Source organism: Leguminivora glycinivorella, chromosome 10 (genome assembly GCF_023078275.1).
Source record: "Leguminivora glycinivorella isolate SPB_JAAS2020 chromosome 10, LegGlyc_1.1, whole genome shotgun sequence".
In the NCBI taxonomy this organism is placed as follows: domain Eukaryota; kingdom Metazoa; phylum Arthropoda; class Insecta; order Lepidoptera; family Tortricidae; genus Leguminivora; species Leguminivora glycinivorella.
In genome coordinates, this window is record NC_062980.1 from 25,212,681 (window position 1) to 25,226,202 (window position 13,522).

At 39.3% G+C, this 13,522-nt stretch overlaps 1 protein-coding gene across 1 annotated transcript in view; it reads right to left on the reverse strand.

Annotated features, from left to right (window-relative positions):
- The window catches only part of LOC125230021, a 52,407-nt gene extending 39,579 nt beyond the window's left edge, over nucleotides 1–12,828 (reverse strand). The window contains exons 1-2 of the mRNA XM_048134940.1: nucleotides 12,762–12,828; nucleotides 10,249–10,390 (exon numbers count right to left, since the gene is read on the reverse strand). Coding sequence (XP_047990897.1) covers nucleotides 10,249–10,390; nucleotides 12,762–12,804 — 185 coding nt within the window. The 5' untranslated portion in view covers nucleotides 12,805–12,828. The remainder of the gene's footprint in view (nucleotides 1–10,248; nucleotides 10,391–12,761) is intronic.
- Nucleotides 12,829–13,522: the final 694 nt, after the last annotated feature.

Consider the following 13,522-nt stretch of genomic DNA (forward strand, 5'->3'; position numbering starts at 1 on the left):
CGCGTGGACGCGAATCGCAATAGGTTATATTATTTATCGTTAAACGTACTCACTACGTATTATCCATTCGTTTGGTAGTTACCATTTTAGGAAATGGATGAAGAGGTGCAAAAACTCTTGCAAGGATGGGAGATGGCAGAGTTGGCAAAAGCAGGTGAGTCATGTACCGTACATGTAGAACTTAGTAGATAATTAGAATGGTGAGTAAAAAGGCATTTAATGTTGTATTCATTTTACATTGTACACAAATTCATACGACATTACGTGGGCAAAATCTAAATACTGAACTAATAAGGACTGTCCACGATAAAAAGTGGTCATACATAACATGATAAATCTTTCTTCCTGAATGCACATTTTGAAGCAATATTATATTTTGATAAATCTGTATACATAAAACTATATAATAATTAAAGCTATTCCTTATAATGCTTTAGTGTGTCTGAGGTTTCGCCGAATGTATACCATCAAGCATTTCATTTCTTGTACAGTGTTTTTTAACAAACTTCACACGCTTCCTGGCACAATTTTATAAATACTTATATTTTTATAAGCTGTTTTACACACATTAGAATGACATCTTAGCAGACAAAAAAATACTTTTTGAAACTCATTTCGACTTTTGGGAGTCAGGAAGACTTTCTACTCCAAGCACTGACAGTTGTTTTTGTATGGAGAGCCAAAAAGTGTCAAAAAGTCGAATTCAGCAAAGTTAGAAAATCTCAGTACTTTCTTAATCTGATTACAATCAGAAAAATGATTACTATCGTAAAATCAGTATGTAATAGGGTATATTTTGGCTATTATAATTAAACATTAAAAAAATATTTTTGTCATTAAAACTGTTGTACTTAAAGACTGCAAGAAGACACTGTACAAAAAAATATTGTTATCATGAGATACATACTGCTAAAATTCATAGGCCACCTAAAGTTTATAATTTGTTTGTATTTTTATAATGTAGTTTGATATCTACAAATTATTTGACAAACATGCTGCTTATAAATTCTCATTGTATCAAAAGATTTACCATGTTATATATGAAAACTTTTTATCGTGGACAGTCTTTATATATATCTGAAGTGGACGTAGAATATTACTTATTGTAAAATTTATTCATAGAAATTTTAATGTCTTTTTCAGATGATTTACAATGGTTGCAAGTTTCCTGTGACCCATGCCATACTGTGGAACAAAAGTGGAAAAATTCTGCAAAATATAAATTTTGGACGAAATGAAGGACGGTTCTATTAACACTGACGAATATATGAACAAAGTCTTGCACTAAGGATCGTTGAAATATATTTTTTAACAAATTATATAATTATTTTATTTACTTTCAGATTCACCAATTTTCACCGCTCATAGCATCCATTCCATATGCTGGGTGACCCAGGTTTCCGGATCCCAGTTTCAACTCTAGGCTTCTGTCTCTTGGAACTGGTCCTAGCAACCTGCATTTTTATCGGTAGGTACCTATGAATTTGTCTGTGCACTGTATAGACAACTAACATTTCTTGTAAATGTAAGAAAAGGTTTGTTGTCTATACAAGGTGGTACAGTAGGATTAAAGGCTGAGCCACGCCAGATACGTGTACGTAGACGTGCGCGTAGCGTACGCGGTGTAAATGACGAATCCTCATTAGAGATTACACCGCTTGTGTGACGTGTTACCCGTGTGTGTCTAGCGGTGTATCATCTCTTTTGAAGATTCGTACTTTACAGCGCGCACGCCACGCACACGTCTACGTACACGTATCTGGCGTGGCTCGGTCTTTAATCCTACTGAACCACCTTGTATAGACAACAAACCTTTTTTTACATTTACAAGAAATGTTAGTTGTCTATACAGTGCACAGACAAATTCATAGGTACCGATAAAAATATAACACGTTAACGCAATTGTATATTTATTAGAGAGTACCATAAATGCAGTTGCTGTAACTAACTTTCTTGTTCTATCAACCATTTAATGAAGTTTACATAAATGAAGAGAATGTAATATATATCAGATGACTTGTATTCTTAACGATACCTATTATTGGCCTAACTAAAGTTTTATAACCTTTACAAGAATTTCTTGTGGAGTTTACATTATTTTGTTTATTTAGACACTCCATTTGTTATAAATACTGAATAATCTAGTAATACACACAATTTGACTGTGTGACCCTTACAATATTTTTATTTTATGATACGTAATGTATATATTACCTTTACAAGAATATATTGTCAAGGTCACATTTCATTTATGCTCTGCAAGAAAATATTATTTATTTGTACGGTCCACGTGTTATGATTACTAAATATTCTAGTAATACACGCTATTTTAATGTGTAGCAATTACAAGATAACTAGTTCACTAAGCTCAACGCATTTAAACAGACTAGTTTAGTTATTTATACTATGTGAACAATTGTCCCAGAATTTACTAGATTTTCTCGTTCAGATTACACTATTCAGGTATCATGGACGAGACTTTTTTCTCCGTGATGTGTCCGTCCCAGGTGAGAGAACTGTCGACCAGGAAGCCCAGCAGCTTCGTCGATCGTACTTGCTGTAATACCGTGTCGCCAGCTCTCACGTTGATGGACTTCTGACTCTTGCCGTTCAAGTCAAATGTCATGAAGCAGGTCTTGTCTCGGTTTAACGCGAGGCCGTTCGCGGAGAACCAGTCCTCGAGCTTCCGAATGACCTGGTTCATTTTGGTTTCGAGAATGGCGTCCGATGGAGCCTCGACCACCGCAGCCACGTCATCCGCGTACATATAAATTTCGACGCCATCGACCGCCGCAGGGAGGTCGTTCAGTAGGAGGCTGAATAGAGTGTTCGAGAGACACGATCCCTGCGGCACCCCGAGGACATTCACCAGCTCCGCGGAGGTTACACGCCCTGAGTCGCCCACCATTCAATTCAATTCATTCAATTCATTGAATTCTATTGGACATAAATGAGGAGAGCAAGGAGAGAACTGGACCGCGAATCCCGTGGAACTGGAGTTTGTCGGCGATGAGAGCGTGATCGGCGGTGTCGAACGCGCGCGAGAGGTCGCAGCACAATAGCGCCACGCGCAGGCCAGCTTCGCGCGCGCTCAGCACGCGCCACACAACTTCTCGAACCAGGTCAGTAGTGGCACGTCCCGCCCGGTAGGCGTATTGACGGTCTGACAGAATATTCCTGCCTACCATATAATACGGGCTATGTGGGATGTTTATAAAGGTTTTCCCAGCGTATATAGAATTACCTACGCTGTGGTCGATGTGTAATATTTCTACAATCATTGCAAGCAAAAGTATTATGTGCAATCGAAATAATCGCAGATAAATATACCTACAGAGAAACCTACGGTCCCTACGGATCCAAATCAAAATCTTAATGAATACTTTTATTACGCGGGCGAAGCCGCGGGTAAAAGCTAGTTCTTTATAATGTTAACAGATTTCGATAGTTTTTATTTTATTTGAAAGAAGATATTTTACGTAATATTTTGTGTTCTTTTCAAGAACGATATACGGATGTATATATGGAAAGGTGGGTAAATTGAAATTTAAAATCTGAAAAGTTTTTTGTTAATTAAAAAAAAGTTTCCAAAATACAGACATGATTTTATTTTTCCTGTAATATTTAGCAGAAAATCAATGTTTCGTAAATTTTTCATAACTTTTCGTCGGTAAATTTCGGAGATAAGGGGGCGACGGTATTTTTTACATTTGCCTTCAAAATTCTTTTTTTTTCCACTACAAAAAAATATATAAAAAATAGTTTTGATATGTACAATTTGAGCTCTTTAGTCTTTCTAACGATACGCCACTTGATCTAGTAACTTGACATTTACAGTTTGCCCCCCCCCCCCCCCCCCCTTTTCATTTTTGCCATTTTCTATATTTAATTTTAAAAAAATTATACCTTCAATTTGTAGAGGTTAACAATGTTCATAACTATTCCAAATTTCAAATCGATAGCATGAATTTGAATATAGCATAAGTAGTTCTCGAGATATTTAGCAATGTGACAGACGGACAGACAGACAGACAGACAGATGGACAGAGCGGCGCCATAAGGGTTCCTTTTGTACCTTTTTGGTACGGAACCCTAAAAAAACAAATCAAAAAATATTCAATAAAATAATTGATTTGTTCCCTAGTTGTATGTCAAAAATACTGCCGTCCTATCATTAAAACCCATCGAACCCACAAATGATAGTTTTGAGATATGAGCAAAAAACATAAAAACCCATATCTCTAGGAAATGTGTCGATTTAGTCCAGATTTCTTTTATTCTAAAATTAAAACTAAATTCACGCTAACATTATTTAAAATCAATTTAATAAAATATTGTTTAATTTATTAGAAATTCGCCATTTTGTGTTTAAGTTATGCAAATAATTCCTAAAATATGTATGATTTTACTCTTAAAACACGGTTAAGTATACTTTAGCCGTTTTTTAGAATTGAATGATACATAAAACATGGCTTAATAACGGCAAAGTAAATCTACGTGTTTATAGTAATCGTAACTGACCATTGTATAATTATGTAATATAAAAACATAGCTTAATAACGGCAAAGATACTAAACAATTTCATACTATCGTATATGCTCTAAAAAAATGCTGTAACCGTTTTTAAGCTATGCAATGAGTACTAATATCGAAATCATTTGTATGCATTCCTAATCTAAAAGCCCGCTATATGACAAACCAGCGACGATTACTAGGGTTTAGCATTGTCATTCTTTTTAAAAGGAGTTTATCATTTTAGCAATATCCCATTTACCTGCAGTACCTGCACTAAGTTTCAAGAGCAATTCAATTTGTTAAATGAATAAAAGACAACTATATGATATTGTAACCATTTATTTGCATGCATAAAAAACCTCGTTATAAGTTATGTTACAAATTAACATATTTAAACCTAACATAATATTCTAACATCAGTGAAAACTAACATAACATTAATATGTAACAATAAAATTCGCTCTTTACATTGCAACAAATCAATTCGCTATACCGACACGGCGAAAGGTGTCGCTCTTGGATATACAAAGTTATTCGTATTATTACTATAATAGGTACACTATTACTTTAAATAATGTTTTTATCACCGAACTATATAATGTTAAAAACGGTTGACATTGGCAGTTCTTACGAAAATAAACACGGATTTCATTTATTATGCGCCAAGCAAGTGAAAATAGCAATCTATATTTATTTTATACTTCAAAAATTCAAAATGCATTTAAGATTGTTTGACATAATAATTTTCTCCCTTTCCGCTTGATTCCGTTCTTCTTAAAATTTATTCTTTCTTTTTTTGAGCGTTTAGCTTTCGACAGTTTGGATTTATTTGACGAAAGAAGAATATTATTAATATTAATATTACGAGTGGAGTGCTCTATATCGACGGTGGTTCTACATCGATAATGGTTATACATATGTACTTATGTGTGGGTCTGTCCTCCTTTTCTGTATGTAAAACTTCTGGATTTGAAGGGTCTGAATGAATTGGTCTTTAAACTAGAATCAATATAGGGATCTTTGTTACCAATTTCTGGTAAATCAGGTGCATCGTAGCGTAAAATTGTATTAACTAGGTTGAATTTAAGTCTGTTTCTCTGTTGTTTGTATGAATTGGAGCGGATAAATCAAGATAAAGCTTTATTTTGGATAATACATATATTGTCATTTTACATGTGTAGTTTCAATGCGGCTGCGACGGAGTGGTTAATAATCTTCTTTCCTTATATCAAAATGAGAAGCATTTTACGAATGATTAAAGAAATAAACGTTGATCGAGTCTGTTACAACGAAGGATAAACCAAATTCGATGATCGTCAGCAACGGTTTTAGCTTGGACCAGTAAAAGGAAGTTTTAAAATCGATGTATTTTAGTCAGCATTGAAAATTAAAGCAGAAACGTTCGACGTGGCTAAGTTAGGCAAAGAATTCTGAGGTATCAATCTTAAAAATTCTTGAAACAATACAAAGCGATAGAATGTTCCTTGGTAAAGATCGAGTTTAGCAATCCCCTTCTGTTCTACATTTATTAAACTTGCTGCTGGTGCGATGACTTGTGGTCGGTTTTACGGTATTTATTTAATTCGCAGATCTCTATTATCGTTTGTATTCTGGAGTTCGTAGCAAGCCTAAAAGAAATAACATTTATTAGTTTGATTTTTGACTGTAAAGTGGGCATTATTAAATCAGCTTGACGGTAATATAATGTTGCGCAAGTAATCCATACATACATAGGTACCAAAACGGGATACCCCCATTTGCCAGAATTTCATTTGCCATAATTTTATTTGCCATCCTATTCAACAATCATAATATTGTTTCTCATAACATCTTATGCCATAATCATTGTTTACTATATTAATCTAGTGCCAGAAACTTTGTTTCCCATAAAGTCAGTTTCCATAATGTCATTTGTCAGAATCATCGAAATCCGTAATTACCACATTCCATACCATCATTTGTCATACAAATTAGCGTCCAGAAAAGTCAATTTCCATAATGTGCTTTGGCAGAATCGAAAACTACTATAATAGGTACTAGAAGGACTATATAGAGAATGAAACTGCTATCAGAAAGTAGGTTAGGTTAGAACTGTGACCCCCTGGAAAATGAAACTGCTATCAGAAAGTAGGTTAGGTTAGGTTAGAACTGTGAACCTCTGGAAAAGAAAACTGCTTGAAAAGTAGGTTAGGTTAGAACTGTGACCCCCCGGAAAATGAAAATACTATCAGACAGTAGGTTAGGTTAGGTTAGAACTGCGACCCCCTGGAAAATGAAACTGCTATCAGAAAGTAGGTTAGGTTAGGTTAGAACTGTGACCCCCTGGAGAATGAAACTGCTGGAAAAGTAGGTTAGGTTAGGTTAGAACTGTGACCCCTGGAAAATGAAACTGCTATCAGAAAGTAGGTTAGGTTAGGTAATAATATGGGCAACAATTAATATGGCAATAATTGCTTATGGCGTTTGAATATTCTATGAAACCATATTATTGCACTTAATAATATGGCTAACAAATAGTATGGCATTGTATGATTATGGAAGGTAATATTCGGATAAACAACGAGTATGTCATATGATTTTTATGGTAAACAAATCATTCGGGCAAATGAAATTCAGGCAAGTTAGATTCGGGCAAATGAATATTATGTTAAATGACTGTCGGGCAAACAATAGACAACCGTACTAAAACATTGTAAGTTAAATAAATGCTTACAAAATGTATGTGGCTATGGCAATGTCTAATTGTCTACATAGCAATAGAATGGTACAATGTAATTTCTTTGCAATTGACTTTTTTGTTTACGCTTTATTTGTACACAATAGTTTTAACTGGGCTCGGGATCGAATATTTGGTAGAATAACTTACGAGCTAGGTTTACTTGTCGCGGCAAACGTGTGATAATACGTAAGCAAAACGCAAGTTGTGCTTGAGAAAAACGGGATAACCCCATTTGCCAGAATTTCATTTGCCATAATTTTATTTGCCACCCTATTCAACAATCATAATATTGTTTCTCATAACATCTTATGCCATAATCATTGTTTACTACATTAATCAAGTGCCAGAAACTTTGTTTCCCATGAAGTCAGTTTCCATAATGTCATTTGTCAGAATCATCGACATCAGTAATTACCACATTCCATACCATCATTTGTCATCCAAATTAGGGTAACCTATCGATGTTTCGAAAATCCTTTGTCCGATTATCACTTGTCCGAAAACGGTTGACAGAATTTTTATAATCCAAATACATTGTTTACCATACTTTTAATATGCCACTAGTTTGCTATCCCACATTATCGTTTTCCCGAAATTCAATATCCAGAAGAACGGTTGCCAACTTTATCATTTGACAACCGATTTGTTAACCACCTTTTCATAAATCCCATGCTATGTAACATCGAAATGTCATTTTCCCTAATATCGTTTTATAGAAACTCAATAACCAGAAGAACGGTTGCCAATCTTATCATTTGACAACCGTTTCGTTAACCACCTTTTCATAAATCTGATGCTAACGCGACATCGAAATGTCATTTTCCCTAATATTATTGTACAAAAAATACAAAAAAAATTGGTTAGGTTACGTCACGGAAACAAACATTTGCTAGAAAAGTGGGTTAGTTTAGGTTAGAACTGCGACCATACAGAAACAAACTTGTGCTAGAAAAGTGGGTTAGGTTAGAACTGCGACCATACAGAAACAAACTTGTGCTAGAAAAGTGGGTTAGGTTAGGTTAGAACTGCGACCATATAGAAACAAACTTGTGCTAGAAAAGTGGGTTAGGTTAGGTTAGAACTGCGACCATACAGAAACAAACTTCTGCTAGAAAAGTGGGTTAGGTTAGGTTAGAACTGCGACCATACAGAAACAAACTTGTGCTAGAAAAGTGGGTTAGGTTAGGTTAGAACTGCGATCATACAGAAACAAACCTTTGCCATAAACCCTTATGGCAAGGATTCTTAAGCCAAGTAAGAACTGCGACCGGGTCGGCAACAAACTTTTGTTAGAAAATTAAGGATTTACTGAACTTTTGATATACTAAATAAAACTATAATACGCCATACAAAATAGCTGTCAAATGATACTTAGGAATTTTTAATAAGTGTTAATTCGAATTTCGAACTTTTGATATGGCGGCTAAATAATATTTCGGATTAGAAACTTTACGCGACAAAAAGTAGTTGTCAAATGATTCTTAGGCATTTTAATAAGTGTTGATTCGAATCTTAAGCGAAACAAAATTACAGCGAAATAAGAATGGGGAAAATAATAATAGGGGAAAAGTACTTTCGGGCAAAAAAAACTTAGGGCAATTAATAAAATGGGAAGCGTTTTCGGGCTACTAATATTCGACAAATCATTACAATTTTCGACTTTTTGATAGGTAACCAAAATGAAACTGCTTGAAAAGTAGGTTAGGTTAGGTTAGAACTGTGACCCCCTGGAAAATGAAACTGCTATCAGAAAGTAGGTTAGGTAATAATATGGGCAATAATTGCTTATGGCGTTTGAATATTATATTAAACCATATTATTGCACTTAATAATATGGCTAACAAATAGTATGGCATTGTATGATTATGGAAGGTAATGTTCAGATAAACAACCAGTATGTCATACAAATTTTATGGTAAACAAATCATTCGGGCAAATGAAATTCAGGCAAGTTAGATTCGGGCATATGAATATTATGTTAAATGACTGTCGGGCAAACAATAGACAACCGAGAAAAACTTTAAAAGAAAGATATTCAACACTTACCTTCGGTTTCTTAACATTTTAAGGAGAAAATGTTCATTCATCGGTCACTACAGCCTTCGCACAACCTGCTGTATACTTTTACAACTACCAGGGTTTTAGCGTAGCTTTGCTGGTTTGTCCTGTTTCATTGTCGCATTATGAATATTTTTTAGTAATAAATTCACCGTAAAGCGCAGTAACTAGGTTTTAGTGATGTATTTGTAACCGAAATTACAATGAAAGTCTTTAAATACACGGTTAAAGGACTTTAGCCATGTTTAAGCGTAGTATTTTATTTAAAAAAGTAAATGTTATGAAATGTAATAACGGAATTAAACGGCTTTAATGGGAATTTATGAAGCTTATGTCAAGTAACGTTGTTTTAGTTATGTATCGTGTAATAAAAATATGAAGATAAACAACCGCTAAGCGCTTTAATATAAGTTATAGAAGACAAATGTGGGTTTGCGGTTTTATACTATTGGAAAGGGTTATAAAATAGTGCACTTAGCGAGGTATGTCGACTCTGTATCTCGGTAACTAAAAATGATAAAAATATAATTCCAAGACCATTCGATGGGGAATTCTTTCCTGATTTAGAATATTTCTCCAAATGAAAACTGGTAATATGCAGCTTCGAGCGGTTTTAGTGATAGGACGGCAGAATAGGTACTGTCTCCGTCCGAGGCTGACACACCTTTGTATTGTAATGCATAGTCTGTAGTGGTATAGGTACCTATTTACTGTAGGTATACCACTATTGGAAGTTGAAGATTTCACAAAATTCCAGAAAAAATTGGATGAGTTTTCAATTCTATTTTCACTAAATTCTGTGTATTTTTATAACAATCTTTTTCTACTCTCTCGTGTAACCTTTTTTGAGTAAATAAATAAAATAAAAAAACCGCTAAGTATAAAGTTATACTGAATCATTTTCTCGTCTCCGTAGGTAGTATATAATAATGAATATCTAGTAATAACTAAATTACCCGAACACATAATCTGCAAAGTCTTTTATGTCTGAAGAGGGGGTTACGGTTCCGAATATGGGGTCGAACACGGTGTACAGTTTGGTGCGCCCGCGCGAGCGACGCCGCGGCGAAGCCGGCGGTGCGCTCAGCACACTCGCACCTGCGGACACACACCACGCGTCACAAGGACCAGCACACTCGCACCTGCGGACACACACCACGCGTCACAAGGACCAGCACACTCGCACCTGCGGACACACACCACGCGTCACAAGGACCAGCACACTCGCACCTGCGGACACACACCACGCGTCACAAGGACCAGCACACTCGCACCTGCGGACACACACCACGCGTCACAAGGACCAGCACACTCGCACCTGCGGACACACACCACGCGTCACAAGGACCAGCACACTCGCACCTGCGGACACACACCACGCGTCACAAGGACCAGCACACTCGCACCTGCGGACACACACCACGCGTCACAAGGACCAGCACACTCGCACCTGCGGACACACACCACGCGTCACAAGGACCAGCACACTCGCACCTGCGGACACACACCACGCGTCACAAGGACCAGCACACTCGCACCTGCGGACACACACCACGCGTCACAAGGACCAGCACACTCGCACCTGCGGACACACACCACGCGTAACAAGGACCAGCACACTCGCACCTGCGGACACACACCACGCGTCACAAGGACCAGCACACTCGCACCTGCGGATACACACCACGCGTCACAAGGACCAGCACACTCGCACCTGCGGACACACACCACGCGTCACAAGGACCAGCACACTCACACCTGCGGATACACACCACGCGTCACAAGGACCAGCACACTCGCACCTGCGGATACACACCACGCGTCACAAGGACCAGCACACTCGCACCTGCGGACACACACCACGCGTCACAAGGACCAGCACACTCGCACCTGCGGACACACACCACGCGTCACAAGGACCAGCACACTCGCACCTGCGGATACACACCACGCGTCACAAGGACCAGCACACTCGCACCTGCGGACACACACCACGCGTCACAAGGACCAGCACACTCACACCTGCGGATACACACCACGCGTCACAAGGACCAGCACACTCACACCTGCGGATACACACCACGCGTCACAAGGACCAGCACACTCACACCTGCGGATACACACCACGCGTCACAAGGACCAGCACACTCGCACCTGCGGATACACACCACGCGTCACAAGGACCAGCACACTCGCACCTGCGGACACACACCACGCGTCACAAGGACCAGCACACTCGCACCTGCGGATACACACCACGCGTCACAAGGACCAGCACACTCGCACCTGCGGATACACACCACGCGTCACAAGGACCAGCACACTCGCACCTGCGGACACACACCACGCGTCACAAGGACCAGCACACTCGCACCTGCGGACACACACCACGCGTCACAAGGACCAGCACGCGCGCACCTGCGGACACACACCACGCGTCACAAGGACCAGCACACTCGCACCTGCGGACACACACCACGCGTCACAAGGACCAGCACGCGCGCACCTGCGGACACACACCACGCGTCACAAGGACCAGCACACTCGCACCTGCGGACACACACCACGCGTCACAAGGACCAGCACACTCGCACCTGCGGACACACACCACGCGTCACAAGGACCAGCACGCTCGCACCTGCGGACACACACCACGCGTCACAAGGACCAGCACGCTCGCACCTGCGGACACACACCACGCGTCACAAGGACCAGCACGCTCGCACCTGCGGACACACACCACGCGTCACAAGGACCAGCACGCTCGCACCTGCGGACACACACCACGCGTCACAAGGACCAGCACGCTCGCACCTGCGGACACACACCACGCGTCACAAGGACCAGCACGCTCGCACCTGCGGACACACACCACGCGTCACAAGGACCAGCACACTCGCACCTGCGGACACACACCACGCGTCACAAGGACCAGCACGCGCGCACCTGCGGACACACACCACGCGTCACAAGGACCAGCACACTCGCACCTGCGGACACACACCACGCGTCACAAGGACCAGCACACTCGCACCTGCGGACACACACCACGCGTCACAAGGACCAGCACGCTCGCACCTGCGGACACACACCACGCGTCACAAGGACCAGCACGCTCGCACCTGCGGACACACACCACGCGTCACAAGGACCAGCACACTCGCACCTGCGGACACACACCACGCGTCACAAGGACCAGCACGCTCGCACCTGCGGACACACACCACGCGTCACAAGGACCAGCACGCTCGCACCTGCGGACACACACCACGCGTCACGTGCTGTGCAGAATGCCGGGATAACACAAGGATGAGGATGATGAACATGGTTTGATCATGAAATTTTTTTGACAAGAATTGTAAAATCGGTATGTATTCCTAGTTGGACTATGACTCTAAAAATAAATAGTGGTTATACTATGATTAACACAAAAACCATCAAGAAGTTTGTTTTATCTATTTATACATACATAGTAACCAGGTACAAATAGCTGCCAGTAGTGCTTTCAACATGTTCGCTGATAGAACTTGTAGGTATATATAGGTACTAATGTTTTAATAATAATGTTTTTGATTAGATTTAGTATTGAATTATAAATCCAATAACTTAACCAACTTCAACTAATCAATGTTCACATGTGGAAACTGTAAAACGCAAGATAAAAGATAATTCAAATCGAATTCAGGCTCATGAAGGCAACTCTAACTTCTGGTTAGTTGTGTAGTTACGATGTTGCTTGGATTATACGCGGTGTAACACGACACGAGGAAACCGCAAGATTTCAACTACGCATTTCTGAGGGCTAAATAAAGATAACATTTAATGTTATATGACGTCAAGCAAATTTCGCAATTGTTTTTGTGTATTTTTTAAATGTATTTTCACATAAAAAGAAAATTTTATTCGTAAAACTAGCACTTAAAATAAAAATTTACATTTTTTTTTAAAACAACTTTTTGCAACCAGTCACTAGTTACTTTTTGATATCTATCAATGATTCGATCAAGCTGATGTGTTTAATAAATAATTAAATCCAAATAAAAAAAATGCGGTTTGATACAGTAGGGTAAGGTGCATTGTGCACACTAGCGTCCCATCCCCCCATCTGATGCAACCTCCCCCTCCCCCCGTACCATGACATATGTCCCAAAATTCAGTTTTTTCTAATTTTTGGGAGAAAGTGTATATTTACTGGTTGTCAATTAAAGAAATAATGCTCATGAAATTCCC